The 26,380-nt window shown below is 41.0% G+C and overlaps 1 protein-coding gene across 3 annotated transcripts in view; it reads right to left on the bottom strand.

The window, feature by feature from the left end:
• The window catches only part of LOC142203603 (E1A-binding protein p400-like), a 102,369-nt gene that overhangs the window by 36,289 nt on the left and 39,700 nt on the right, over window positions 1–26,380 (bottom strand). For all 3 annotated transcript variants that reach the window (XM_075274488.1, XM_075274496.1, XM_075274502.1), the window contains 17 exons: window positions 22,339–22,393; window positions 22,067–22,153; window positions 20,071–20,276; window positions 17,829–18,006; window positions 17,202–17,338; window positions 16,638–16,807; window positions 14,734–14,908; window positions 12,253–12,389; window positions 10,754–10,940; window positions 6,122–6,288; window positions 5,720–5,880; window positions 4,583–4,747; window positions 4,139–4,300; window positions 3,565–3,656; window positions 1,550–1,839; window positions 845–1,047; window positions 476–645 (listed from right to left, as the gene is read on the bottom strand). In XM_075274488.1, the coding sequence (XP_075130589.1) occupies window positions 476–645; window positions 845–1,047; window positions 1,550–1,839; window positions 3,565–3,656; window positions 4,139–4,300; window positions 4,583–4,747; window positions 5,720–5,880; window positions 6,122–6,288; window positions 10,754–10,940; window positions 12,253–12,389; window positions 14,734–14,908; window positions 16,638–16,807; window positions 17,202–17,338; window positions 17,829–18,006; window positions 20,071–20,276; window positions 22,067–22,153; window positions 22,339–22,393 (2,742 nt within the window). The remainder of the gene's footprint in view (window positions 1–475; window positions 646–844; window positions 1,048–1,549; window positions 1,840–3,564; window positions 3,657–4,138; window positions 4,301–4,582; window positions 4,748–5,719; window positions 5,881–6,121; window positions 6,289–10,753; window positions 10,941–12,252; window positions 12,390–14,733; window positions 14,909–16,637; window positions 16,808–17,201; window positions 17,339–17,828; window positions 18,007–20,070; window positions 20,277–22,066; window positions 22,154–22,338; window positions 22,394–26,380) is intronic.

Below are 26,380 nucleotides of genomic sequence, written 5' to 3'. Positions count from 1 at the left end.
GCAGGACATGTTGGTAAAGTGAGACTTTACTGTACTTTAGGATTTCTGAGTAAAGAGCAATAAATCCTGACAGGACTCCTAGGAGACAGTGAGAGTCCTGATGACTTCCCCCACACAGGCTGACTGACGGCTCTCCCTGTAAAAAGACATCTGCATGAGGCAAAAAGGACTTTCACTGTCTCCCAGGAGCACTGTCAAATTTTATTCTCTTTCTTACTCCTAAATCCTGCTCCAAATCACATAAACTTATATATCACTGTGCTCAGCTGCTTTCCCTCTACTATATTGTGCCCTTGGACAGAGCAGCAGAAATCTTCTGGTAGGTTCACTTTAAGATAACAGTTGGTGAATGTTCATCGCAAATCCAAGTATCAGGCGTGTTGAAATAAAACATGTCCAACATTGATCCTTGGAGATAAGTCAAGAATATTGTTCACCTATAACAAATACAACAGTAAGATAAACTACTACATACATGGCACTGTTCATAGTTTGCAAACTCATCGATCCTCAAGAAAGTGAAACTGTTGAAGTCCAGGAATGTCTCCAATATATCGAGCATAAGTAGCATCTGAGAGAAGATCAACACGCGTCGACCCTCAGACCTCAGTTTCCGGAGAAGTATGGACAATGCTTCAAGCTTTCCTGTGTGTAAAAATAAATGTGAACAGGCGGCTCTTGTAAACAGAGTAAAGTAGAGGAAGACAATTCATTGAACTTCTACAAGTATCTTTTTTCAACTTTATCAACTATGTAACTTCTGATTTTAATACTGTCTATGCAGTTGTGAATCAAGATTTGGGGGAATAATAGCATCTTTAACCCTTCACAGCATGCAACCGACCTGAATCACACTGGATGAGCCGCAGATCAGAAGCCTGAACACAATTAGGAGATGTTCGTTCTCGCAAGCATTGCATGTATGGTGCTGCTTGCTCCCTTAAACTGTGACTTAGCATCTTCATGTTGTGGGTATATAAGGGAGGAGGATGTGGCACTGTCAATACTGGAGGAGAAGCAACAACGGCGGGAACCACACACAATGCACTATGGAACAAGAAGATGTTACAGAAAAAAAAGAGATGTTACAAATTTCTCATATTCTACCAGCAAACAGTACATATATAAACATGCAATAAGATAGGTGTCTTCATTTTTGTTATAACTGTTTTCTTTTCCATGAGGAATTCTTATATGATCGCAATTTAGAAACTGGGTATTGCCTGGGCTTGTACTGTCCATTTCTTGTTACTTTCTCTTGTGTTTTTCCTTTTTTTTTTTTTTTTATATATGCTTCTCTTCATGTAGCCATTTGGACTTTAGCCCAGATCTACTCTTTACGGACAGTTGACACAAGTCCCTCCTGGGGTCTTCCTTTTGTATCACTTTCCAATCTGTGCTGTATTGGACAGACCTCATCTATTTGGGGCTCTGCAAGTCCTCCTATTTTTCACGTCTTATGTCCTTTCTTTGATCCTTTAAGAAAGTTTTGTTGATTCAAAAAAAAAAAAAAAAAAAGATGGGTGTCTTCATATACTGTAATACTCACCTTTTTGCAAGGGTTTCGAGTATTGCCTTCTGCTGCTCTGCAGATAGAATAAGTTGCCCCAGAGGGTCACTGATGTCTTTGGAACACTGAGAAGATAAGAGACAGTTCACAGATCCCACCCATCTCCACTGGGCTTCTTTCACAGATGAGTGGAATTTAGAAGACTGCATCTGACAAACGGATAACAGGTCATTCCCATAAATGGGGGCCTGCGCACAGCGCCTTTCGTTACATGTGAACAGTCGCTCCAGGCGGTCTCTCAATATACGCTGCTTTTCTTCTGCCAAATCCTGCAAAAAAAATGCAGTGCAATCAAAATATTGCCTCAAGGGTGTCCAAACTCTTTAGAGAAGCCTAACTTAGTGCCAGACCTTAAACTATTACCATAGTACAAATAAGGCATCCTAAACTGGCAAGAAACTGCAACATACACGCCTTGGCAAAAATAATAAAGCACCAATTAGAAGTTGTTGAAATCAAATGAAACTTTCTATGTGTGAATGCAGTGATGATATATGTAAGTGATTACAATATTAGAGCGAACAGATACATTTATTGGGGAACACTGTACAACTGAAAGATGGCTCTAGGAACCTGCTGGGCCACCGCTAGCCTGAATACAAGATGAGTTACAGTTGGACATGGAGGCATACAGGTTTCATATAGTATCCTTCAGCACATTTTTTCCACAGTTATAGCAGCTGGGCCTGTAGATCCTGCACATGTGTAGGTTACCGAAATTCACATCCCAGTTGGTTCCATAAAGGTTGAACTGGTGATAAATATGGTGACCAGGCAAGTCAAGGACATTCCTGGCAAACTGTTGCTGCGTGCTGAAAAATGTTAGCTAGAAGCTCTTGCATGAGAGCACATGTGCCGACAGGATGTGCTGCTCATACTGCTGAGCTGTTAGTGTCTCTCGTTTCAGTGCTAGAGATGACTGACTGTCATATGTCATGGCTCTCTGGATCATTGCACCAGCAGTCAAGGCAGTGTGTCACTTCACAGCTAATGCAGGAATGAAGTGCTCACCAGTGCTCATACTAGAACCAGAATGTAGTTGGATCTCAAACAGAAATTGGATCTGTTGATACAACACAACAGCACTACAAAGTAAGGCGAGGGTAGCTGCCCGACAATGGCAGGACACATAATAGGCACTATCACACAAAATTTCCTTCTGTTAAGTGTCTGGAAATGGTCCTGTTAGAGACAGTGGGTGTATAAGGAAGATGCCACCTGTGTCTGCATGATGGACAAGGAAACTGTTGGAGCTGTTTTTGGTTGTCAGTGAAACAAACAATCCTCTCTGTTGGTGGTTTGTCTGAGCCAACCGGAGCCTATTCACTGTGTGTGTGTGTGTGTGCCCTCATGTAACCTCTGTTCCCACAGTTAGATCAGAATAGCCTAGATGGTGAGGAATGATAATAATTATAGTAATAATAACTTTATTTACAAAGTGCCAACATATTCCACAGCACTTTACAAATCAATTTGTCAAAATGACCATCCCTCTCAAAGTCTATCAGCCGGACAAAACGTCCTTGAATGTCAATGATCTCTCACCCAGAGGTACACTACCCAAAAGTACCTCCTGAGAGACTTTTTATAAGGTAGCACTTTTATGCCCTCTTTTGGCAAGACCAAACCTATAATCATTTACATATTTGTGTAAGTTTTGTAATAATCTAACACTTGTATCTGGGTGCCTTTTTTTATCAATGAGTGCAGTTATCGCACAACATATGAATCCATAGCAAAGCTTTATACTACACATGCTGTAACTTTGTTATTTTCAGCAATTGTTTACTTTATTTCCACAGTTTCTGCTTTGGCCCCATACAAATTTTAATAAAGTAACTGGAAAACGACAGTGTAGCTGCACAACTGCAAGTGCACAGTAATTAGCTTTTTATTGGACTGATTTGATAAGACGTTGCTCATATGTTCATGAGATATACTTTTAGATTTCTTGTTTAAAGACTTATTCACTAATAGATATATCAATGGATTACCTGTGCTGGGATCACTGAGCCCTGTGAGGTTTTGAGAGAAGATGCTGAATCGCCACCACCAAGGTAAGGCATGATGCTTCTTCCTTGAATTCCTGTAACATATAAACCAAAGCAGTGTAGAACGCCTTTTCTGCTACAGCCTTCGCTAATAGTTATTTACATTTTCATTTTGGAAAAGAGACACTAAAATAAAATATTTCAGGACACTTTATAGACGTATAGCCATATATAATAGTCACACCTGCAATTTTTTTCTTTGCTAGTCATTGCAGATGGTGTTATTCACATCCTTTCAAGCAGTACTTTTCTCTCCGAATGATTTGTGTGGACACCGCATGGAAAACACACGGACCCCATTGTACTCTATGGGGTCCGTGTATTTTCTTTGCTAACCACTTTTTAATGCATTCAGTATTCTGTTCAGGGGGGTCCCCATGCGGACTTCCCAAATGGAATACCGAATGCAGATGTCTAACAGTGGAGCATTAGGGACACTGAAAGGTCAAGATTCAGGTATGTTATTTCAGTCACTGATATCTCTCCATAAGAATACAATAGTAAACATTTTCCACACCTGTCTGAGTAGTCATAGATGGTATGTTGGCAGGATGCTGGTTTCCCAAAGCATTTATTGCATTTTGAATGGATGTCCCTTGAGCCACTGTCTGCATTACTACAGGTCCAGGGGGTCGAAGATATTGCTGTCCAGGAGCTGAAACAATCTGAAGAACACTCCCTGTGAATGTAGAATACAAAATGTTATAATAACCTCATACCTTCAATAGCAGCAGAGATCTTGATTTTAAGTCATTCTTTCCAGTACAGGTGACAGATGGAACTACCTAGGAGAGTTCACACAAGACTCACGATAATCCAGTATTTTACCCAACAAGCACCTATGACATAAGTCAATAAGGAGTCACTTTTCCTTCCACTGATCTTAGCGTTGTAGTACAGATAAAACTGACCTGGTGTTCCAGATCTCTAAACTTCACAGGTGTCTACATCACACAGTTACCTTGCAGTTGCAGTGGTTGTCCAGCAGTTAGCTGGCGCAGTTGGCTCTGGGACAGCGTGAATGTGTTTCCTTGAAACTGCAGTGTAACTGGGGTTTTGGGCTGTGCTATTCTGCCTTGAGTTGCCCCAGGAGTAGCCAGTTGAGCAATTTTTACCACTTCACCACCTGCGGAAGCAAAAACTAAATTAACAAAAAAAAAAAACGGTAGTTATTTTCATTAATCATACTCATTTACAGTTGGCCACATTTAAAGGGAGTTTACAATGACCAAATTTTCTGTTAAACCATATATAAGCTGTGGCAGGTCTTGTTAGTAGTGAACATTCCTTACATTGTGAAAGTGAAACCTTGCTTACCAACTCCTGTATTGCAACTAAAAGTTTGCTAATATGTATCTCGGAACTTCTTTTTCTGACATTTTTTGATTGTAAATTTGTAAAAATTCAATAAAAATTGAGAATTAAAAAAAAAATTCAGCTTTTGTTCCATTATGCAAATGAGCTGTTTGGTGCACGTGGAACTGGACCACATCTGCTGAAGCACCATTTTCTTTTGTGGTTGTGATTTCCTTTTTGGGGCAGCATTGTGTGGTGATCATACAAGAAAATGGGTGCTCTTGCAGGTATGGAATAAAATTGATTTTGCCACCCAGGCATTTATTCTTTAGCAGCCCTTTAAAGGAAGGCACGTACACAAATCAGGAAGGAGGGGAGAGGCACTTCTAAAATTTTCATATGTCTTAACATGATCAGAGGTTATCTTTATGAGACAACACCTTTAAAGGGATTGTGCAGGACTTGGGTTGTGTTGTAGAAGGTTGTGAATGTATAGCTACATTCTTCCTCTTCTCAGGAAGTGATCTTATTTGTATTGGTCATATGGCAATGCAACGTCTCCGTCTCATTAAAATGAGTGGGATTGAGCTGTGGCATGGTATTGTAATCAATGGACATGATGTTACTTCCTGAGAAAAAGAAAGCAGCCATGTTTTTCGAAGTCCTGTACAACCCTTTTAAGTAACAGAGAAAGAGCCAAATACAAAAAAGATAAGGGACTGCAATATAGAAAGTAAAACAACTACACACAAATGCACACTGTGAATAACATCACAAGCCTGTGCTCAGACACTTCTTATACCTTGATTTGCAGAGGCTGTTGTGATTGGGGATCGTCCTCGGGCCTGGCCCTGCTGGGTTACAGTGGCGGTTGTTGTCGTAACTAGTCGAGATGCTGGATTATTGGAGAAAGCTACAGTTCTTCCTTCTGGCTTTTGACCATAAGGAACTGGTTGAAACAACCTGTATGGTCAAAGGTGCAATATTTGAAATGTTACAAACTCTTTCTAAACACACGGTAATGGTGCCCATACACAATGTGCCTAAGCTGTGGTCTGGGCTTAGCATGCAGCATCACCCTAAGGTGTATGTTTATATAATGCAGTTCTTTATTAGGGTTTACTGGTAAAAAAAAAAACTATTGAACAAACCAAATTGATCATACTTCAACTTCAGCAGGAAGAATTAAGACATGGCAATATACCTGTTTGGTTTAATTTTCACTGGGTTGGGTTGAGATATAGTGTCAAGAGAGTTGTAAATTTCCTCCATTAGTCTTCTAGTCACCTTTAGGACAGGCAGAACCTGGGACTCATAATGTGTCATTTTATTTTCAAGTCCCACAAGATCAAAGAAAGAGAGATCTGTCTTCTGTTTAATGAAAAAAAACATGGCATCACTTTCACTATAACAGAGGAAACCTGAATATAACAGCAGATGGATGTGATAATGAAAAGATAGATAGATAGATAGATAGATAGATAGGAGATAGATAGATAGATAGATAGATAGATAGATAGGAGATAGATAGATAGATAGATAGATAGATAGATAGATAGATAGGAGATAGATAGATAGATAGATAGATAGGAGATAGATAGATAGGAGATAGATAGATAGATAGATAGATAGGAGATAGATAGATAGATAGATAGATAGATAGATAGATAGATAGATAGATAGATAGATAGGATCTATTTTCTTTTTTCACATAAATTGATATAACATAACTTTCTTATCAATTAAGAAAACTAAAGTATACAATATACTGTATATAAAAAAATATCATTATAGCAGCTGGAGGTCCCTTATTTCATAAAGAGTTCCAAAATTCCTGCATAGATGTAGCACCACCTGGTCTCCAAACCCTGCCACGTATAGGACAGGGAATTTTTTCAAAATGACACAAAGACATTTACTTAAAGCAACAACTATGTACATCTGTGAAATGACGGGAAACCCCTGATAAACTCTGATTACCAACATACAAGGTGGGATCAGCGCCTGCTATCTTCAGCAAGATGGACTTTTAGCTTACGTATGGTACAGCCAGTGTATTGTTTTTTGGAAACACAACATGCAATAGGATATAGAACATGAGTAGTATAGCATGTGTTGTGTCTTAGTAGGATAATGAATACGGTTAGGTCCATAAATATTTGGACAGAGACAACATTTTTCTCATTTTAGTTCTGCACAATGAATTAAGATGCAGTTGAAGTTCAGACTTTCAGCTTTAATTCATTGGGTTGAACAAAATGATTACATAAAAATGTGATAACCTCAATCCCTTCATTTCAGGGGCTCAAACGTAATTGGACAAATTAAATAATTTTAAATAAAATGTTAATTTGTAATACTTGGTTGTTTACCCTTTGTTTGCAATGACTGCCTGAAGTCCTGACCTCATGGACATCACCATACACCGCTGTGTTTCCTCCTTGTTAATGGTCTGCCAGGCCTTCACTGCAGCGGTTTTCAGTTGCTGTTTGTTTGTGGCCTTTCTGTCTGAAGTTTAGTCTTTAAAGGGGCTCTATCAGCAAAATCCTGCAGATAGAGCCCCACATATGCGTGCATAGCCTTTAAAAAGGGTATTCAGGCACCGTAAATGTTAAATTAAACTACCCCCCCCCCCCCCCCCCCCCCGTTTTAAAATAATAACTTAAAAAAGAATGTGCTCTACTTACGGAACGTGCACCCTGGGCGGGCATTCAGGGTGTGTCTTCATCTTCTTCCCCGCCTCTTTTTCCTCCGACGTCTTCGGGTCCCGTCCTCCTCCGGCGCTTGCTCGCGGACACTGATAAAAAAGAAAAATAGCCCGGGCGCATGCGCAGTACACGCGGCTTCTACTACGGCTACTGCGCATGCGCCCGGGCTATTTTTTTTTTTTATCAGTGTCCGAAAGCAAGTGCCGGAGGAGGAGGGACCCGAAGACGTCAGAGGAAGAAGAGGCGGGGAAGAAGAAGACGGCGCACCCTGAATACCCGCCCAGGGTGCACGTTCCGTAAGTGGAGAACATTCTTTTTTAAGTTATTATTTTAAAACGGGGGGTAGTTTAATTTAACTTTTACAGTGCCTGAATAGCCTTTTTAAAGGCTATGCACACATATGTGGGGCTCTATCAGCATGATTTTGCTGATAGAGCCCCTTTAACAAGTGAAATGCTGTTCAATTGGGTTGAGATCAGGTGACTGACTTGGCCATTCAAGAATATTCCCCTTCCTTGCTTTAATAAATTCCTGGGTTGCTTTATGGTTTTGGGTAATTTTAAATCTGTATTATAAAACGCCAACCAATCAGTTTAGCAGTATTTGAGCAGGATGTACTGTAGATTTTGACACTCCCAATCAGTGGCGTAACTAGGAATGGCGGGGCCCTGTGGCGAACTTTTGACATGCAACCGCCCCCCCCCCCCTCTTCCCCCCTGCATTCCTGCACGCTCTATTATGCCCCATAGTGGCCCCTGCACACAGAATTATGCCACATAGTGGTCCCTGCACATACTATTATGCCCCCAGTGGCCCCTGCACACACTATTATGCCCCATTGTGAACACCCATGAACAGCTATTATACTCTGGGGTCTTTTCAGAACTCAGAGTATAATAATCAGAGACCGAGAGAGGATACCAACATAAAAAACACTGTTACTTACCTATCCCTGGCTCCGCTGCACTCCTAGGTGGTGTCGGCCATCTTGAATGACGTCTGGGACATCACATGACCCAGGACGCAAGCCCCAGTCATGTGACGTCAGGGACGTCACAGAAGTAGGCCTGAAGCCTGTCTGGAACCCGGAGAGGTAAGTAACTCTGTTTTTTATGTTCCCTTACCTTTCCCGGGCCTCCAGTCATTATATAATAGTGTTTGCGGGGCCCGCGGTGTCACTTACCGATCCCAGCCCCTGCCAGGATCGGTACGTAAATAGGGTCCATTACCGGCTGGAGTAACTCCAGCCGGTAACGGCCTATTAAGAGAAAAAAAAAAAAAGCAGCGTAGCAGCTGTCGCTGGGCCCCTAATATCCCGGGCCCTGTGGCAACTGCTACCCCGGTAGTTACGCTCCTGCTCCTAATATTGTAGCAATTTCTCAGATGGGTTCTTACTGTTTTCTCAGCTTGCTTCACCTGCATGGAGAGCTCCCTTGACTGCATGTTTTCTTCACAGCAAAATCTTCCAAATGCAAGCACCGCACCTTACATCAACTCCAGGCCTTTTATCTCCTTAATTGAGAATGATATAAGGAAGGAATTGCTCACACCAGCCCATGAAACAGCTTTTGAGTCAATTGTCCAATTACTTTTGGTCCCTTTAAAAACAGGGTAGTACATGTTAAGGATCTGAAACTCCTAAACCTTTCATTTAATTTTAATGTGGATACCCTCAAATGAAAGCTGAAAGTCTGGACTTTATGTCCATGTCCATTATATAACTAGAACTTAAATATGCCTCACTAAACAGGTTAAAAAAAAAATTTAATTTGTGTCAGTCTCCAAATATATATGGACCTAACTGTATATGTCACAAAACATTGGAACAAGGTGAACGTGTTCATACAGCATCAAGCCCACATCAATCACAATAACGGCCATGATACTGCCAGAGTTAAATAGCCATTTATTGCCCACCACTGTATTCACATGGGGCTCTTGGGGATCCCCATTCTTGTGATCACAAGGGGTCCTTGTGGTTAAACCCTGAGTGACCAGACACATCCCGTAACCTGCAACCATCACCAAGAAGAGTTTACAGAATACTGCATATTGTTTATACATTAAACTCAATAGCAACAAACTCCAAACCAACTCCTGGGGGTTGCCACCATATTCTTATCTTTAACTGTGCCAGAAAATGCCATGAAGATACTGTATATTATGCCATTAATCTGCACAAATGTCCTGATCTCAAATAACATTGTTAAAGAGGACTTTTTACGTCCTCATAGATATGCTGCATTATATATCACAATCAATTCAACGCACTGTCAGCTTTCCTGGTATGTGCCCCAGTACTATAGATATAGGTGCTGTTAATTTTGGCACCAATATCTCCCTACTGTCAGAAGGGCGGGACTTAAAGATCCCCTGACAGTACAAGTCTATGAAAGAGTAGTCAGTGGAGGGGGAGGGGGGAACGTTCCTCACAGCCAATCGATGATGGCTTTCTAGAGGTATATAATATTGCACATATATGAGGATATGAAAAGTCCTTTTTAAAAAGCAGAGAATCAGTTTAGTAAGTCCAATTTAGATGATCTTCTGTGATAAACCCATGTAAGGCCTCATGTTGGGGGATTGCAGCTTTTTTTGTTGCAGATTTTGCTGTGTTTTTATATGCCAAAGAAGTAGCTTGAAAAGGAATGTAAAATATAAAGGAAGCTATTAGATGTTTCCCTTCTGTTTACTCCACCTGATTTTGGCTCGAAAATCCGCTGCTATATCTGTAACAAAAAAAACGCTGCCTTTCTGCAACGTGAGGCCTTAGCCTAAGCGGTATTAAAAAGCAATAACCAATAGCATGGGAAAGTAAAAGAATCTGAAAAACAATGTGAAAGATATATAGGACCTAGAGCGAGGAAACAGAGCAGGAGCCATTGGTCATAACAACCAATCATTTCAGTCGTTATTTTCCAGAGGCAAAGTAAAAGCATCCAAAAACAATGGGAAAGAGGTCTAGAAACTAGTGCTAGGAATCAGAGCAGGGGTTATTGGTCATGACAACCAATCGGATTTCAGCGCTCATTTTCCAGAGGTCCTTTAAAAAACGACAACAACAACCCAATAAGCTGCTCTTTTCCTTAATTTTCAGTTATCCTGTCTAAGGATAAAATGGTTCTCACCTTCCAGGGATCATACTCTAATGCTTGTAATACAAGTGATGCAGTCTCATATTTCAGAGTTTCAAATGCATAGGAGGAATGTCCAAACCGGGGATCCACCAAATCTGGATGGTTACAGATCCTTTGTAACTGCATCAAGACATGAAGCACACTGACAAAATGTCCTCCCTTCAGTGAATCCTGCGTTCTGTCCAAAAGAGTTGATGTCAGAAAGTGTACTAAAAAAAACGCTTCACATGTAACACACGCTTTTCATGGCTATACACATACAAATCTACACACATCATGTGGGTTCACACTTCCAATTGTCAATAGGGTTCTGAAATTATATTTTTGACAACAAGCTGGGAGGAAAGAAAGGATTATTTCCAATAACCATTTATCCTAATCCATAATGGTACAGTATTCTCCCTACACAAATCTCTTATCACCACCAAATAATTTCTAATCCATTTACATGGTGTTGTAAGAACTGTTAGGGCCCCTTCACACGGAGTTTACGCTCGGTGTATTCTGTACATTTTACGCGTGTAAAAATACACGTGTAAAATGTAGTTCAATGACGCGCGTTATACGAACATGTCATAGAACTCAATGGCTAATTACATTTTACACATGTATTTTTACACATGTAAAATGGACAGAATACACCGAGTGTTAACAGAATACACGGAGCGTAAACTCCGTGTGAAGGGGCCCTTAGTGGCACAGAGAAGATCATTTTTTTGTGACAAAGTGCAAAAGGGGTTTGTCTACGTTGCATTATCTTTAGACTACTGCCTGTAAATGAGCTGCACGTGCCACTTACTTTGAGGCACCCCCGTGCCATTTTCCTTATAAATAAAGTCACCCTGCTAGCTCTCTGCCTTATGTGGAAGGTGCTCCTGTCCATAATACGGTTATGTAGGCCGCTCAGCCTCCTCCACTATGCAGGTACTCCTATCCAAAGCACATTATATTACTATGGTGGAGGCAGTGTTTTGAAACGGTCACAAGGCCCTCCATCTGTTGCCATGAGAGTGCCATAAGGAAAGCAGTGCAGAGGGTGAAGAGTGCCACATAGCAAAAGACAGTTCAGTTACAACCAACAGTCTAAAATGAATGTAATATGGACATCCTCAGCGAGAGTACACAAAAAAAAAGTATGTTCACTAAACAAAAGCTGCACAACAACATATACGAGTCTTAGATGTGATGGTGGTCGACTCCCTTTACAACTCAAAGAATATGTACTCTTATTTTAGTGCATTTTTATCTCAGATCTGTTGTGTTGTTAAACAGAAATCAGTACAACATACACCAATCTGTGTTCTGTGTCTTGATCTATCAGTATTTTATTACTTGTATGCATAAAGACTAAATTAAAACCAAATTCTATAAAATGAATAAAAATCAAATAAGAATGAATACTGTTTATGGGCAAATAGGAAACGTCTATAAATAAGTACAAAGTTTATAAATGAAGCTATAAGAATAAAAGAGACAAAAATCTGCAGTACCCTGGCTGTAGAATGACATCCTCATATAATGCTCTCTGGCGATTGGAAAGACGACACTTGAGAACATGCTCATACTTCTTTGTAAGTTGCTTTTCAACATCTTTTTTTGATCTTCGTAAAATAAATGGCCGAACAGTCTACAAAAGATAATACGAATTATTAAAGACATAAAAAATAATACTGTATGTAACTTTATGGAATAGCACGGCATTTAGAAGAAAAATATATAACCTTATAGCAGGTTTTATTTTTAGATGCCAGTCCTCCTGACAGGAACCACAGACACACACTGCTAACAAAATGTGTAAAGGCATAAGGGGGAGTCTGTCAGCAGTAAATGGGTTATAAACCTAATCCCATCACCTTGTAGGGGCGATTCTACCGTTTACAAATATGCCTCTGTTATTCGGATTTGGAGCCTCATTTTTATGTAAATTGCCGTTTTCATGATATGAAGCAAATGAAGTGAAAAGTGCTTTGACCTGGGATCTAAAGCTGAGACCAAAACCCAGGCAAGCTAAGAACACCACAAAGCACTTTTCCTCTCATTTGCATATGAATAAGACAACCATTTACGTGAAAATGGGGCTCCAAAGCTGAAACCTTCAGAATCACCTCTACAAGGTTTAACCAATTTACTGCTAACAGACTCCCTTTCACTACACCACAAGGAAAAGAAGAAACCTGGGATTTTTTAGATACTTCTTAAACCTGTCCCACAAGCATGCCTTCACCATACAAGACTGTGCTTCTTTTGTCCTCTGCCCAGAAGTAGACTGTATATTATCAGCTAACAGAACTGGTCAAGACTTGCATGTCCCTACAGTGTAGGATTTTGCAAAGAGCGTTTTACTACTAAAAACCTGGTGACAGCAAAATGAACTGGAAATTTATGAGTAGAAATGTATCCCAGTTCTGTGAATATTCTCGTAGCCAAGTACTAAGATCTATCGGTACTCTCTCTGAATAGGTCATTCTAACATTTTTCACCACTGCTCTAGGGTATATATAGTTGAGCCTGATAGAATAATTGTTCTGGCCTGGATGCATAAACTAAAGAGAGTCTCTCAACCGTCAGACATTTTTATCTTAGTATTTGTAATTACTAGTAGATGCCCCAACTGTAAATTTGCTGCTGACCATCTAATGTTTATTGAGGTCTCACAACTGTTCCCTGATGGCAGATGGCAGGGAGCGTAGATGAAGCAGTTAAATTTCAGTTACCGGTAAGTCTTTTGCTCCCGAGGAAATAATATGATGTTTGGCAGAAGCATCTTCTCCTTTCTCCATTATAGGCACATGGATAATGGGCTGTCCACAGGTCTTCTGTCAGAGAGCTATGAACCCCTGGCTTCCACCCTCAGTTATATAGTAAGCATACATTTATACAGCTCATTACTTAATGGGCGTCTTTAGCTGTTAACCCTAGGGCTGCGTGACGTGAACTAAGGAATTTGGAGATCAATCTAAAATATTTTTTGAATAATAATTTATGAAAAGATATCTGCTATAACAACTCTATGAAGGCTTTCTATAAAACCTAAGCTCTGGGGCTTAGACCATATCCATGACCGAATGTGCATCCAAGGTGGAGCCGTGTTTGCAGCAGAATGCAGTCAGAGAGTCCTCCGAGCGAATTCTATGATCCACTTACCTCAAAGGCTTAGTTCACCCGTGAATAGGGGGTGGCGTAATTTGGTCTGGAAAAAAAATGCTTCAGGAATAAGGAACCAGTTTGTGGACACTGAAGCGTTTTTTGGAGTAGTTTCGGTAAAAACCGCCTCAAAAAACACCAGGCGTTTTTTCCCTCCCGCACAGTGAATTGAGCTTAAAAAACCGTGTCACAGTTTTGGGCAAAACACCGCGACGCGGTTTCCGCCTCCCATTCACTTGTATTGACTTCCTGAGGCGGAATCCAAAAACAGCCAAAGCGGCCAAAAACCGCAAGCAGAAAAACGAACGCTAGCAGTCTACATAGACCACTATTGTATGGAGGTGGATTCAGCATCCAAATTCTGCCCCACTGGCCCCGTGTGAACGAGCCATAACACTCTGTTCCGATGAAATGGAGAAGGATAGAACGTGATCTATTTTTATCGGAATAGAATGGACCATTGTGTGCCCCATTGGATGGCACACTCAGACATGTGCATGGAGCTTGGCTATGAACCCCTAAAGTGAATCTTCAGTTTCAGGTGGTCACAGAAGCTCCTTCATTGATTACTGGGTCACGCCATCTCCCCAATTAAATATTTTTCCCAAGTTATGTATTTCCTAATAGAGATATGTGACATTATATTGTTGATAATCCTTTCACATATATATTACTTATATTTTTTTATATTTTCCCTGTAAGAGTATATTGGGTGGACCTTTTCCCCTTTTTGATATACTTAATAAAAATAAATATTGAATCTAGAAAAAAAATTTTAAATCCAGTAGCACAGATTTGTGAATATCGTACAATATTAAACAACAAACCCTGTGCAACATGATGAAAAGCTTGTGGCACTTTTCCTGGCTTTCTTCTCCACTGGTTTTTAGTGGGAAATCCAAGTAAGGTTTGGATATTCCAGGGATTAAAAAATGCACCATGGTCCAGTGATCTCTCCATGTATTTTGCAGAGGGGTGTCCCTTAGAAGCAGTCGGTTTTGACTACGGAAAAAACACAATGTATATTTTAAGGATCAGTGAAAAATAACTGAATAACACATCCTATCCTTCATCATTATTACTTACAATCTAACTACTTAACTTTTCCATCTTGTTTCAGCTCCAAGTATGTAATCTGAGACCTCCAAATACACAACGCAGGAATCACATATGTACACAGCATTATATGAGAAATACAGCTTCTCATATAAGTTAACCTGTAACATTATCGATACTTTCACTGCCTTTTGTTTGAAGGCTTATAGATGCTTTGGAAATAAAATAGGGAAATGATACTGCTCAATTTGATTCATTAAGATTTAACCAGAATTATTAAAATTATAACACAACTTTTCTTAAATAAATCGTACAGGTGAATATAAGAAATTTTGTAATGTATCTGATTTGAGAAATATGACTCTTTCTCCACTTATTAGTCTACTTTTTTTTTATCTTCACTCAGACTGTTTGTTCACATTCACACCCACAAGTCTATGAAGAGAGGAGGGGAGGATGTTGATTGGTTTATTGCCTCACTCTATGCAGTAGATGAACAACCGCTAAATGAGGGACTCCTTTAGCCGTGGTAGGACAAACCGCGCTCATATGGGGTGGATGGAATCACACTATCCAGTGAATTGGTTCAATAGTGTGATTCCATCCCCCCATAAGAGCATGTTTGTCCTACCAGTTAAAGGTAGCGGTTGTTCATCTGGTTCATTTGACGTTGCCCCAACGTACAAGGACAAAGACGCAGCCACCACCACTCGGGTTTATGTGGCTATATGTGGTTGTGACGATTCACAACCAGTGTAGGTAAGAGGCCAATTAGGCCCCACCTTCTATTATTTTTTTAACATTATTGAAGTTTTTCAACTGTACTACACTATTGTGCCGCTCGGCGTTTCTCTCCTTTTTGCTCATTCTATGCAGTGGTAGTCTTTATTGTGAAAGTCAGTAGTGTTTGAAGAACACCCTCACTAACACAGCAGCAAAGTATAGCATCCTCAGTTGTGGAGCAGCACCCCCCATAGAAATCTAAATATAAGGTGATTCTGCTTTATAAATGAAAAAGTAAACACATTTTTTAAATAAGACATATTACAAAACTTCTTATATTCACCTATACTATCCATTTAAGAAGAGTTGTTTTATAATTGCAAGTAAAGCCCCATGTTACGAAAATGCTGTGGAAAAAAAAAAACCGCTGCGTTTTGCAGTACCTGAAACGTGATTGAGATTCTGGTGAATCCCATCCACACATTGCAGAAAAAAAATCTACTGTGGAAAAGCAGCGTTTTCAGAAACGCCCAAGTTTTTGAATACCACAGTATGTCAATTATATCAGTGGAAATGCTGGCGGTTTCCCTATAGGTTTAATAAGGGAAGGAAATATGCTGAGTGTTTTTCTGTATCATTTTTTTAGCTGCGTTTCATTACGTAGGGCCTTGGCCTAAAGAGGTATTCTGGCATTCAAACGATAAACATGAATGAAGGCGGCAGGTGATTTTGTGTAAAAATAAAATCTAGATTTTATTTTGAGTTTATGGTTGATTCACAATTTTAATCTCAATTTCGGAAAATAATTCCATATTCTACACAGTACTGGAATATCTCACATCCACTTTTATTACAGTATTTAAATATCTACGGTAGTATTACTGTAATTTTATTATGAATGCTAAATATTCCAATACTGTAAAAATGAATCTTATCCAATTGGCAGCTCAACCTTGGCAGATTGAAGATGGCTTCCCAATGCTTCTCATTCAAGTTGCGAATCTGATGGACTTCATCCAAAACAAGGTATTTCCATCTCATTTTCATGAAGGCCTGCAGTCCCTTGAATAGCTGTTTATAAGAGGTGATGCAGACATGGAAGTTGTTGGGCTCCTCCCATCTCTATAAAACAAACATTTATAGGTATGAGTAAAATTGGTTGAACACATGGGGGTATAGAGTATTGAAATTGAAATGAACACATGGGGGTATAGAGTAGTTCTGATAGAAACCATGTGACAGAAAGAAGGCCCCATATAAGGTACACAAAAATACTTATTCTAACCTTCTTGTTTATTTTAGTACAAATGTTTGAAAATTTTTTAAAAGTTAAAACACAAGGTTCGACAATTACTTAAAAATGGACACATCTACAACACCACAAGAGAGTCACCAACACGGTAAACAGACATTGGGAAATACCTCCAATGTATTGGATCAAATGCTATGTGAACAATGCCTGGCTCACACGAAGGCGCAGCAGTCTGTCACATAATTCACCCACTCATTGCTTTACCTGTCTCTTTATCTTTAGTTCCCTTTGCTTGCCGAAGTATAAAAGCAGTTTTAAACCTGGACACCATCTTTTAAATTCCAGCTCCCACTTCAGAATTTTACAGCTTCTCACCACAATCAGATGCGGACCCCAGTTGCCTACAAGGCAGATATAGTGGAATATATAAAATAGTATTAGTGGTGGAGAAAATAAAACATTCCAGCATAACATTCTCCTGTACAAGGTAATGACATCAAGGAATTGATTGTCAGGACATCTAAGGGTAAGTTCACACGGAGTTTTTTGGTCATGGTTTTGAGGCCGTATCCACCTGAAATCAATGGGAGCCACTCAGGTCTTTTTTTCGGGAGCCGTTTCTTCTGGCTCCTGGAAAAAAGAAGCAAGGTGCTCATTCTTCAGGCCGAGTCGCCACGCGATTCGGCCTGAAGACACATCCTCCTTCAGACTAGGCCCATTTATTGGGCCTAATCCGGAACAGAGTGCGTGGCTGGATGCTGGTGCAGTGCACCAGCATTCAGTCGCGGCTACAAAGTTTTTGGATCGGAACCTGAGGTGGCCTCCGCCTCAGGTTCCGATCCAAAAAACCCTGTGTGAACTTACACTAAAACAGAAATCTCTGAAGCTTACCTTCATTACTGGCTAGGTGCGCCATGAGAGCAATAACCTGAACGTTCTTCCCCAGGCCGGACTCATCAGCCAGAATGCCATTAAGATTCTTCTTGTATTGCTTCTCCATCCAGTCGAGCCCCACCTGCTGGTATTCTCGCAGAGTTCCATGAAACAGATGAGAAGGTCTTGGCTTCACCTGGAAAGTACAAAATGCATTGACTTGAGTTCACAACCCCTTGGTGTTCGGCCACTTACATGCATTCCTATGGCAGCGAGGTATTCGATGGAATACTACTCGCTCATCTCTATTCAGGGTCACAAACATGCACATTGGAGATAAAAGGAGGAAAAAAAAACAACAAGCAATAAGGGCTCGTTCACATCAGCGTTGTGAACTCCGTTATGCAGGTTTCCGTTTCCTGACTAAAACAGAGGCAGGAGACGGAAACCTGCAGGAGCCTCTCTCACCCATTCATTTGAATGGGTGAGAGAGATGTCCGGCCGTGAGCGGTTTTATAATCCGGACACAGAGTCGGACATGCAGTACTCTGTGTCCGGATAAAAAAATCCGGTTTCGCGGCGGAGAGCATAAAACGCTCACCGCCGCTCACGGCCAGACCCGGTCTGTGCTTTCCGTCTTCTGGCATGCAGAAGACGGAAAGCTCAGAACGGACAGGTGAACGCTAGTGTGAACCTAGCGTAACCTGTTTAATACATCAGCTGACTGTAACATAACCTTCAGACTACAGACGACTGAAGCTAGCACTTTTGCCAGAACCATCTGTGTATCTAGAGTGTATGGTGGTGAGCGACTCTTCTCCGATAGAGGGATACCATAGGAAATAAGGATCAGTATGCTAGATTTTAAAATGCTCGATTCTTTTCTTGTCATAATAAACACCACTTCCATCTCTGTCTAGCAGCAATTTTTTCCCTTTCTCTTTATGGAGAACATGAATTTTTGGCCAAACCGAGCATGCATGTATATAGGGTACATGAAGACCTTATGGGCAAAACATCAACATCATCACAACTGCAGTGTTTTCTGGGAAAGTATGCTGCAGTACAGTGACAACTGCCCATTGTGAATGGAGTCTTATGGTCAGTAATAATCATTTGCCATTTACTAATAAATGATCTACTCTATACCAGACATATATTTCTATTCTACAAAACAATACAGAAATATAGCAGCCAGTAGTTCTCCTCATTGCTGTGTCCATTTTGTTCAACAAACAATTATAGTAACAAGCGTGTTTTGCCGTGAAATAAGCAATAACAAATCTATTTAAAGGCTGAGGCCCTACGTTGCAAAAAACGCTGCATTTTACAGTACCTGCAAAGTAAATGAGATTTTGGCTAATCCCATCCACGCATTGCAGAAAAAAAATCAGCAGCAGAAAAGCTGTATAATCAAAAACATCTGTGTTTTTGAAAACTGCAACATGTCAGGCCTCATTCACATCTGCGATAGTATTCCGTTAGGGGTAGTCCGCATGGTGACCCCCACTCCCCGAACGGAATACCAAATGTATTTGCAAGCACTGCACAGTAAAAGCACATGGATCCCCATAGACTATAATGGGGTCCATGTGCTTGCCACGCAATCTCCGCAGGGAACATGCTGACAGAAAAGTACTTCACAATCTACTTTCCTCTCTGCATGTTCAGTGCGGAGATCGCGCGCCAAGCACACGGACCCCATTATAGTCTATGGGGTCTGTGTGCTTTTACTGCACAGCACATGCAAATGCATTTAGTATTCCGTTCAGGGACTCCCCATGCGGACTCCCTGAATGGATTACTAAACACTGATGTGAACAAGGGGTCAATTAAACCTGCAGAAATTGTGGTGTTTTCCATAAATGTATAATAGGGGAAGAAAGTCAGCAGAGGGCAACTCTGCAGACTTTCTGTAAAAAATGCTGTGGAAAAAAATGTGATGTGTTTTCACCATGTTTTTTTCCACATCGTTTTTTTGCTATGGCTCGCTACGTGGGGCCGTAGCCTAAAGGTGTTATCCAGGGTTTTGATTGATATTGATGAACAATTGACCTGATCCTTCAATATCAGATTAGTGGGGGTATAACACTAAGCATCTCCACTAATCAGATGCAAAACTACAGTGTACAGAGTCTGAAGTGCTGTAGTGGTTCTGCCGGGTTACTGCGGTTCAGCTTCCATTCACTATAGTATAGATATCAAGAATACAGAAATTCACTTTTAGGGTGTAGAAGCAAGATATGCACTGAATGCTTACTGCACATGAAATCCGTGCACTTCCACTAGGAAGAAGTAGCTCTGCTGCCCTGGCCACATCTCCAATATCTGTGGTGTGCTTCCTGGAGCTCAAATGTGCAGGGCTTGCTCTGTCAGCTGTTCTAAACTGGTCAGTATCCAGCAAAGAGTCAATGAGGATAGTATGTTTCTGTGGCACATCTGAATCTCCACTTAGCTCTTTCACATCTGCAAAAGTAAACAATTAAGGTTAATTAAGTGTTAATAATTACTTATAAAATTGTAGCCTTAAGAAAAAGAAAATGCAAGCTACTATTTTGTAAAGGGTTGACTGGAGTTTCCTTTCTTCTCTCAAGCTTCCTCCGTAAAAACATCATCCACCTCAGCCAACACAAAGCTAACATTTCATCCTAGCATTCCTTCTATTTCCTTCTATCCTAAACCTGAGACCTAAACTGCACTCAGCGGCCTGAATAATAACCAGAATAATAGCTTTATATAAATGATTGGAGTATCCTGTCTCCGTTCTTCATTCTGGCTTAAAATATTAGGCCATTAGACATTTTCTAGCTTTACACACATTTCAGCTATCTTGGCCAACACCCCCATACATATGCATGCTCTGCAACTTCAACTGCTGGATCCAAGACTTTTAAATGGTTGGTCAAACCCACTGTAGATATTACAAATTTAAAGTGTATGGGCTCCTTATGTCAAAGTCATACCTACTTCAAGAAAGTCAAATTGTAACACAAAAAAAGGACAAAATCCCAGAACTCAAAAGAAAAGTTAAAAAAAAAATGCATGGTGCTTTATTATTAAATGTATAACATACAGCCAAAAGAAAAAAAACAAACTTATCGTCTTCTCTCTGTGAATCGCTTCTGGTCAGTCGGCCCTTAGTCATAGAGAAGATATTAATGCTAAAGCATCCCACAGTGCTTTTCAGAGAATGTCCGAAGAGGAATTTCTGCTTCTATTTTACCTATAGGGACACTGCCAGCATTTACGTAGGTATAATTGACTTCCTGCGAGTTCCAAGACCACAACCGCAGTTCCAAAATCGCAGTATTTCTGCTGCAGTTATTTTTCTGCAATGTGTGAATGGGATTTGCTAGAACTCCATCCACTTTGCAGTGACTGTAAAACGCCACAATTTTTGACGTGTTTATGCCACGTGGGGCCGGGTCTAAATCTGTTTCTTTTTGTCCGTTTGGCTCTATGTTATATATTTATTAATAAGGCACCATCTTTTTTTTGTACTTATCTCCCCCGGGGCCGGTCCCCACCGGCCCCGTACCTGTGAAGTTGCAGGCCGGCTCCTGCGCGGCGATATCGCAGGAGCCGACCTGTCCGGGTGACAGCCGGGAGCCTAATGAGGCTCCCAGGCCTGTCACTGCTATATATTAGTATTGCGGCTGGGTCTATGACCAGCCGCCGTAATACTAATATACAGAATGTCCCATAGACGGCAATACACTTGTATTGCCGTCTATGGGACTTGCGATCAAGTGAACGCAGGTTCAAGCCCCCGGGGGGGAATAAAATAGTAAAAAAAAAAAAAAAAAAAAAAAAAGCTTTAAAAATATGAAATAAATAAAAGTTCTAAATCACCTCCTGTTTTTTTTTCAATACAAGGTGATCTAAGCAATAGATATCCCCCAAAATGGTATAACTAAAAATTACAGCTGGCCCCGCAAAAAAAACACTCTATACATCCCCGTACAGCTGCAGGGTCACCTGTCAATGTGGCCTTGCAGCTGTTGCAAAACTACAACTCCCATATTATATTATTATATTATATATTTTACCAGTTTTTGCTTCAAAATTTTTTTTCCCTATTTTCCTCCTCTAAAACCTAGGTGCGTCTTATAGTCCGAAAAATACGGTATATATAATTATATATATATTAATATATTTAATAATAGATACATATTTCTTGTATAATATTTGACCTGATGTCACCATGACAACTATGTCGCCTTATGCGACCACTACAAAGACAGAAATCCTTTTACCTTCCCGTAGTAATTCAGAGAGTTCAGCCTGGTGGTCAATGCTCCCTTCTTTAGTTTCGTGCTCTGCAATGGTCTCCTCATCTTCACCTAAATAAATTAGGAATTTTTATTTTCACATGCTCCTCATATTAATGCTAAAATTAAGATGTAACAAACTTTAACTTGAATTTGTGTGAGTTATCACACCGTAGAATTCATTGTACTTCTAGACCTACATTCTAGAAAAAAATGATGTAAAGAAAAACTCCTTTGCAAAATAGATGTGAACAAACCTTCACCATCACTCCAAGAGGCACTTGCTTTTCGTTTTCTCCAGCTTGCAGAAATCTGCAGGAAAACACAGACAGATTATTCCATTTTATGATATGTAATTGTGCCTCATAGATGTTGGACATTATGAGCATTCCTTGTGGATATATACCTCTATTTTGTATACATACCTTGTGTATTATATGCTGCATGTTGTTAACGTTTTAATCATATTTTGTATTTTAGTCTACAATTCCATATCTACAGCATAATATCATACTGGAGGCTAGATGGACTACATTTCTGGGAATAGTTGCAGATGTCTGATATGTGAACTGAAGAATGCATTCTTGACTGAAACTTCCATTTTATACAGGGTACGTTAGTAAATCCTCATGTGATTCATATAACGAATCTCTGTGGATGTGTATATTTCAATGTCTGTTTTAAAATAGGAATAAAAATGAATTGCTAAAAACATATAGTGAATCTCCAGGACTGGACACCAGGTACAAATACTAAATGCCATACATGAATTGATTTGCGCTCTCTATCATGAGATATGGATGGTCATAGATCTGATTCTCCAAATGGACAGTAACCTTATGTTTATATATGAGAAAATAAAAGCTTCCCACCCCAATGGAGAATCAAATCTAGTTTACATATAATCTTCCACGAACTGTATCTTTTGAATGGATGGACAGATTTTAAAAATAAAACAACAAATTGTTAAGGGAATGGCAAGAATCAAATGATGTATGTTATTTAGCATTCTCTTCTTGGTAACAGTTCCTCTTTAAACTCAGATGGCCTATCTCATGGTAACAATGAAGATTTATACATTTGCCCACCAGGGGGTGCTATTACAAGCAGATACTGTATTTTTCTGATTATATGATGCACTTTTTAGCCAGGAAAAAGCTTGTGTCTTACAGTGTCAAGATGAGCAAGGTGGAAACTGAAAAAAACAGCGGCAAGCGCTAATAGCGTGATACTGTAAACTGATAATGTATGGTTTTGAAATAAACAGAAGATTGAAGGCTCATCTTTAGGGGTTGTGACAATAGTTCACAACCACTATGCATGCATGTAACTCCTATAGAAGATGCGGACCCCAGTGTGCGGCAGTTGGCCTCAGGAACATGGTAAACGAAGTTCACACGTCAGGACCAACACAGCGTAGAAAAAAGGAGGCAATGAGCGTTCTGGTCCAAATGTAGATTCTTTTATTAACACAATGCGTTTCGGAAATAGGTCCCTTTTTGCACACTTGAAAAAAGGACCTGTTTCCAAAACACGTTGTGTTAATAAAAGAATCTATGTTTGGACCAGCGCGCTCATTGCTTCCTTTTTCTACACTGTGATTTTACAGTGTCAAGTTAGGGTAGATGCTAGAATGGAGCTGGTGAAATAATATGCTGTCTGGACTGCTGTGGATGCAGTAGGGGATCTGTCTCTTGTGGCTGTTAATATGAGGCATCACCTGCTGAATCCACTTTGAATTACCAGTCGAGTTAGTGTTGCATATAGGAGATGCATGGTCTGTACTTGAAGTATGCCCCCCCTTCCTAAACATGCCGAGGCAGAGGGTGTCGAGCAGAGCCTGCTAAACCGCACACCTAATACTCCTAGAACCCAGGCAGCGCCAACTAATGTATCCACACCACACCTTCTTTTAACCACTCCCATTCAAGACATAAATGTGAAATCATTGGCATCCATAAGCGCCAGTTTCCCTGACCACATTATTAATATTTGATTAAATAAATCTTAAAGTGATCTACAAGAGATCTTCCTGTAATGGACAGGACTGTGTAAGAAACACAGCCCTCTCCTTGATACAGGTCCAGACCAATACGCCACTGCACTTGACAGATCAAGGAACTTTTATAATGTTATCAGCACATGACCAGTCACATGCAGGGGAGGATAAGGGACAGGGATTTAGTCAGCATCAGCAGCTATGAAAAGGTTCTCTATTAGTTTAAGCTTATACTCACATGGCAGATTTTTAAGTCCCTACACAGTTGTGTTACATTAGATCTGACACATACATAAAATTTATTTGATAATGGAAGATTATATAGATAATCTGTTTTCCCTTAGCCCAAACAGCAGCACAAGATGGGGTATTCCTGCCCCTGTGTACTGTTAGGACAGGTGGAACTTTTAATAAACTAACAAGTTCCCTCCCATAAAAGGCCCAGGAGACCTCCCCCTCCCTGTGTTAGTCTCCAAGTACCATATAGCATAAGACCACATATAATCTTAACAAGCCAAGGGAGGGAGCTTTGTGCTGCTGTTTGGGCTAAGGGAAAACAGATTATCTATATAATCTTCCATTCCCCCTACGCCCAAACAGCAGCACAAGATGGGGACTTAACAAGTAATACCCCTTCTAGGGTGGGCGATCCTGACAGGCCGAGGTCAGGATTGAGTAACCAAAGGACTTCGCCTTGGAGGTATGCCAGTCCAATCTATAGTGCCTGGCGAAAGTCAAGTGGGAAGACCAAGATGCAGCCGCACAGATCTGGTCTACTGAGAGGGACTGCCTCTCTGCCCAAGACGCCGCTACCGCCCTGGTAGCATGGGCTCGCAAAATTTCTGGGACCGGCAGCCCCTGTGTCTGAAGGGCCACTGAGATGGCCTCTTTGATCCACCTTGACAGAGTAGTCTTGGACGCCTTATTACCCCTGTTGTGACCAAAAAAAATTTTTTCTGACCTGCGGAATGGACCTGTCCGGTCCAGATATATTCGCAGAGTTCGCACCAGATCCAAACTATGCATTTTCTGTTCCCACTCCGAGGAAGGAGAGGGGAAGAAGGTAGGTAAGGTTATAACCTGGTTTATGTTTTCCACTGAGGGAACTTTAGGCAGAAAACCTTGAATAAACCTAAGCTGGACTCGGTCCGGAAAAAAGGTCGTGTATGGCTCTGATGCCGCCAAAGCCTGGAGTTCTCCTACTCGCTTGGCAGATGTGATTGCCAGAAGAAAGGTTACTTTCCATGAGAGGTATTTGAGCTCCACCTCTGTTAAGGGTTCAAATGGAGGGCCGCATAGTCCTTGTAGGACCGCACCTAGGTCCCATTGGGGGGCCGGGGGCCGTACCGGGGGTCGGAGCCTAGAGGCCCCTTTCTGGAATTGCCTTATGAGAGGATTCTGAGACAATCTAGTCCCCAATAGAGCGGATAGCGCCGAAACATGCACTCTCAAGGTGGCCGGGGACAATCCCTTGTCCAATCCCTCTTGTAAAAACTCCAGGACTGATTCAATGGACGATGTATCACACTGTCTTCTGGCCCCCCAGTCCTTAAATACTCGAGCAATCCTCTGGTAACTGCGATTGGTCGAATCCGCTCTAGAGTGGGCCAATGTTCTTAAGACGGCCTGGGACAATCCTCTGTCTCCACGTACGGTGCGGTCAACCTCCAGGCAGTGAGGTTGAACCTGTCCAGATCCTGGCAGAGCTGACTGTTTAGAGTTACCAGGTTTTGGACACACGGAAGCCTCCAGTAGGTCCCTCGACTCATTACCATGAGGTGGGTAAACCATGCCCTTTTCGGCCAGAACGGCATAATGACAATGGCCGAAGTCTGGTCCTGCCTGAGTTTCGCCAACACCCTGGGAATCATTGGAATCGGAGGGAAAACGTATGCTAGTTTGAAGCTCCAGGGTATTGACAGGGCATCGATCGCCAAGGGATTGCCGTCCCGATACAGGGAGCAGAATTGTCCCACCTTGGCGTTGTGTTGGGTGGCCATCAGATCCACCTCGGGGAGACCCCACATCCTGGTGAGTTGTTTGAACACTTCCGGGGACAGAGACCATTCGGCTGTTGTTATTAGTCCCCTGCTTCACTGGTCTGCCAGGACGTTGAGGTGGCCCTTGATATGCACCGCCGACAGCCGGGACAAGTTCTCCTCCGCCCAGGAGAATATCAGGTTGGTCACCCTCATCAGGGAGGGAGACCTGGTGCCTCCCTGTTTGTTGATATATTGGACGGCCGTTGAATTGTCTGTCCTTATTCTGACAGCCTTTCCCTGAAGATGGGGAGTCAGAGT

Source organism: Leptodactylus fuscus, chromosome 1, assembly GCF_031893055.1.
Source record: "Leptodactylus fuscus isolate aLepFus1 chromosome 1, aLepFus1.hap2, whole genome shotgun sequence".
Classification (NCBI taxonomy): Eukaryota; Metazoa; Chordata; class Amphibia; order Anura; family Leptodactylidae; genus Leptodactylus; species Leptodactylus fuscus.
This window is presented reverse-complemented; position numbering and strand designations above follow the sequence as displayed.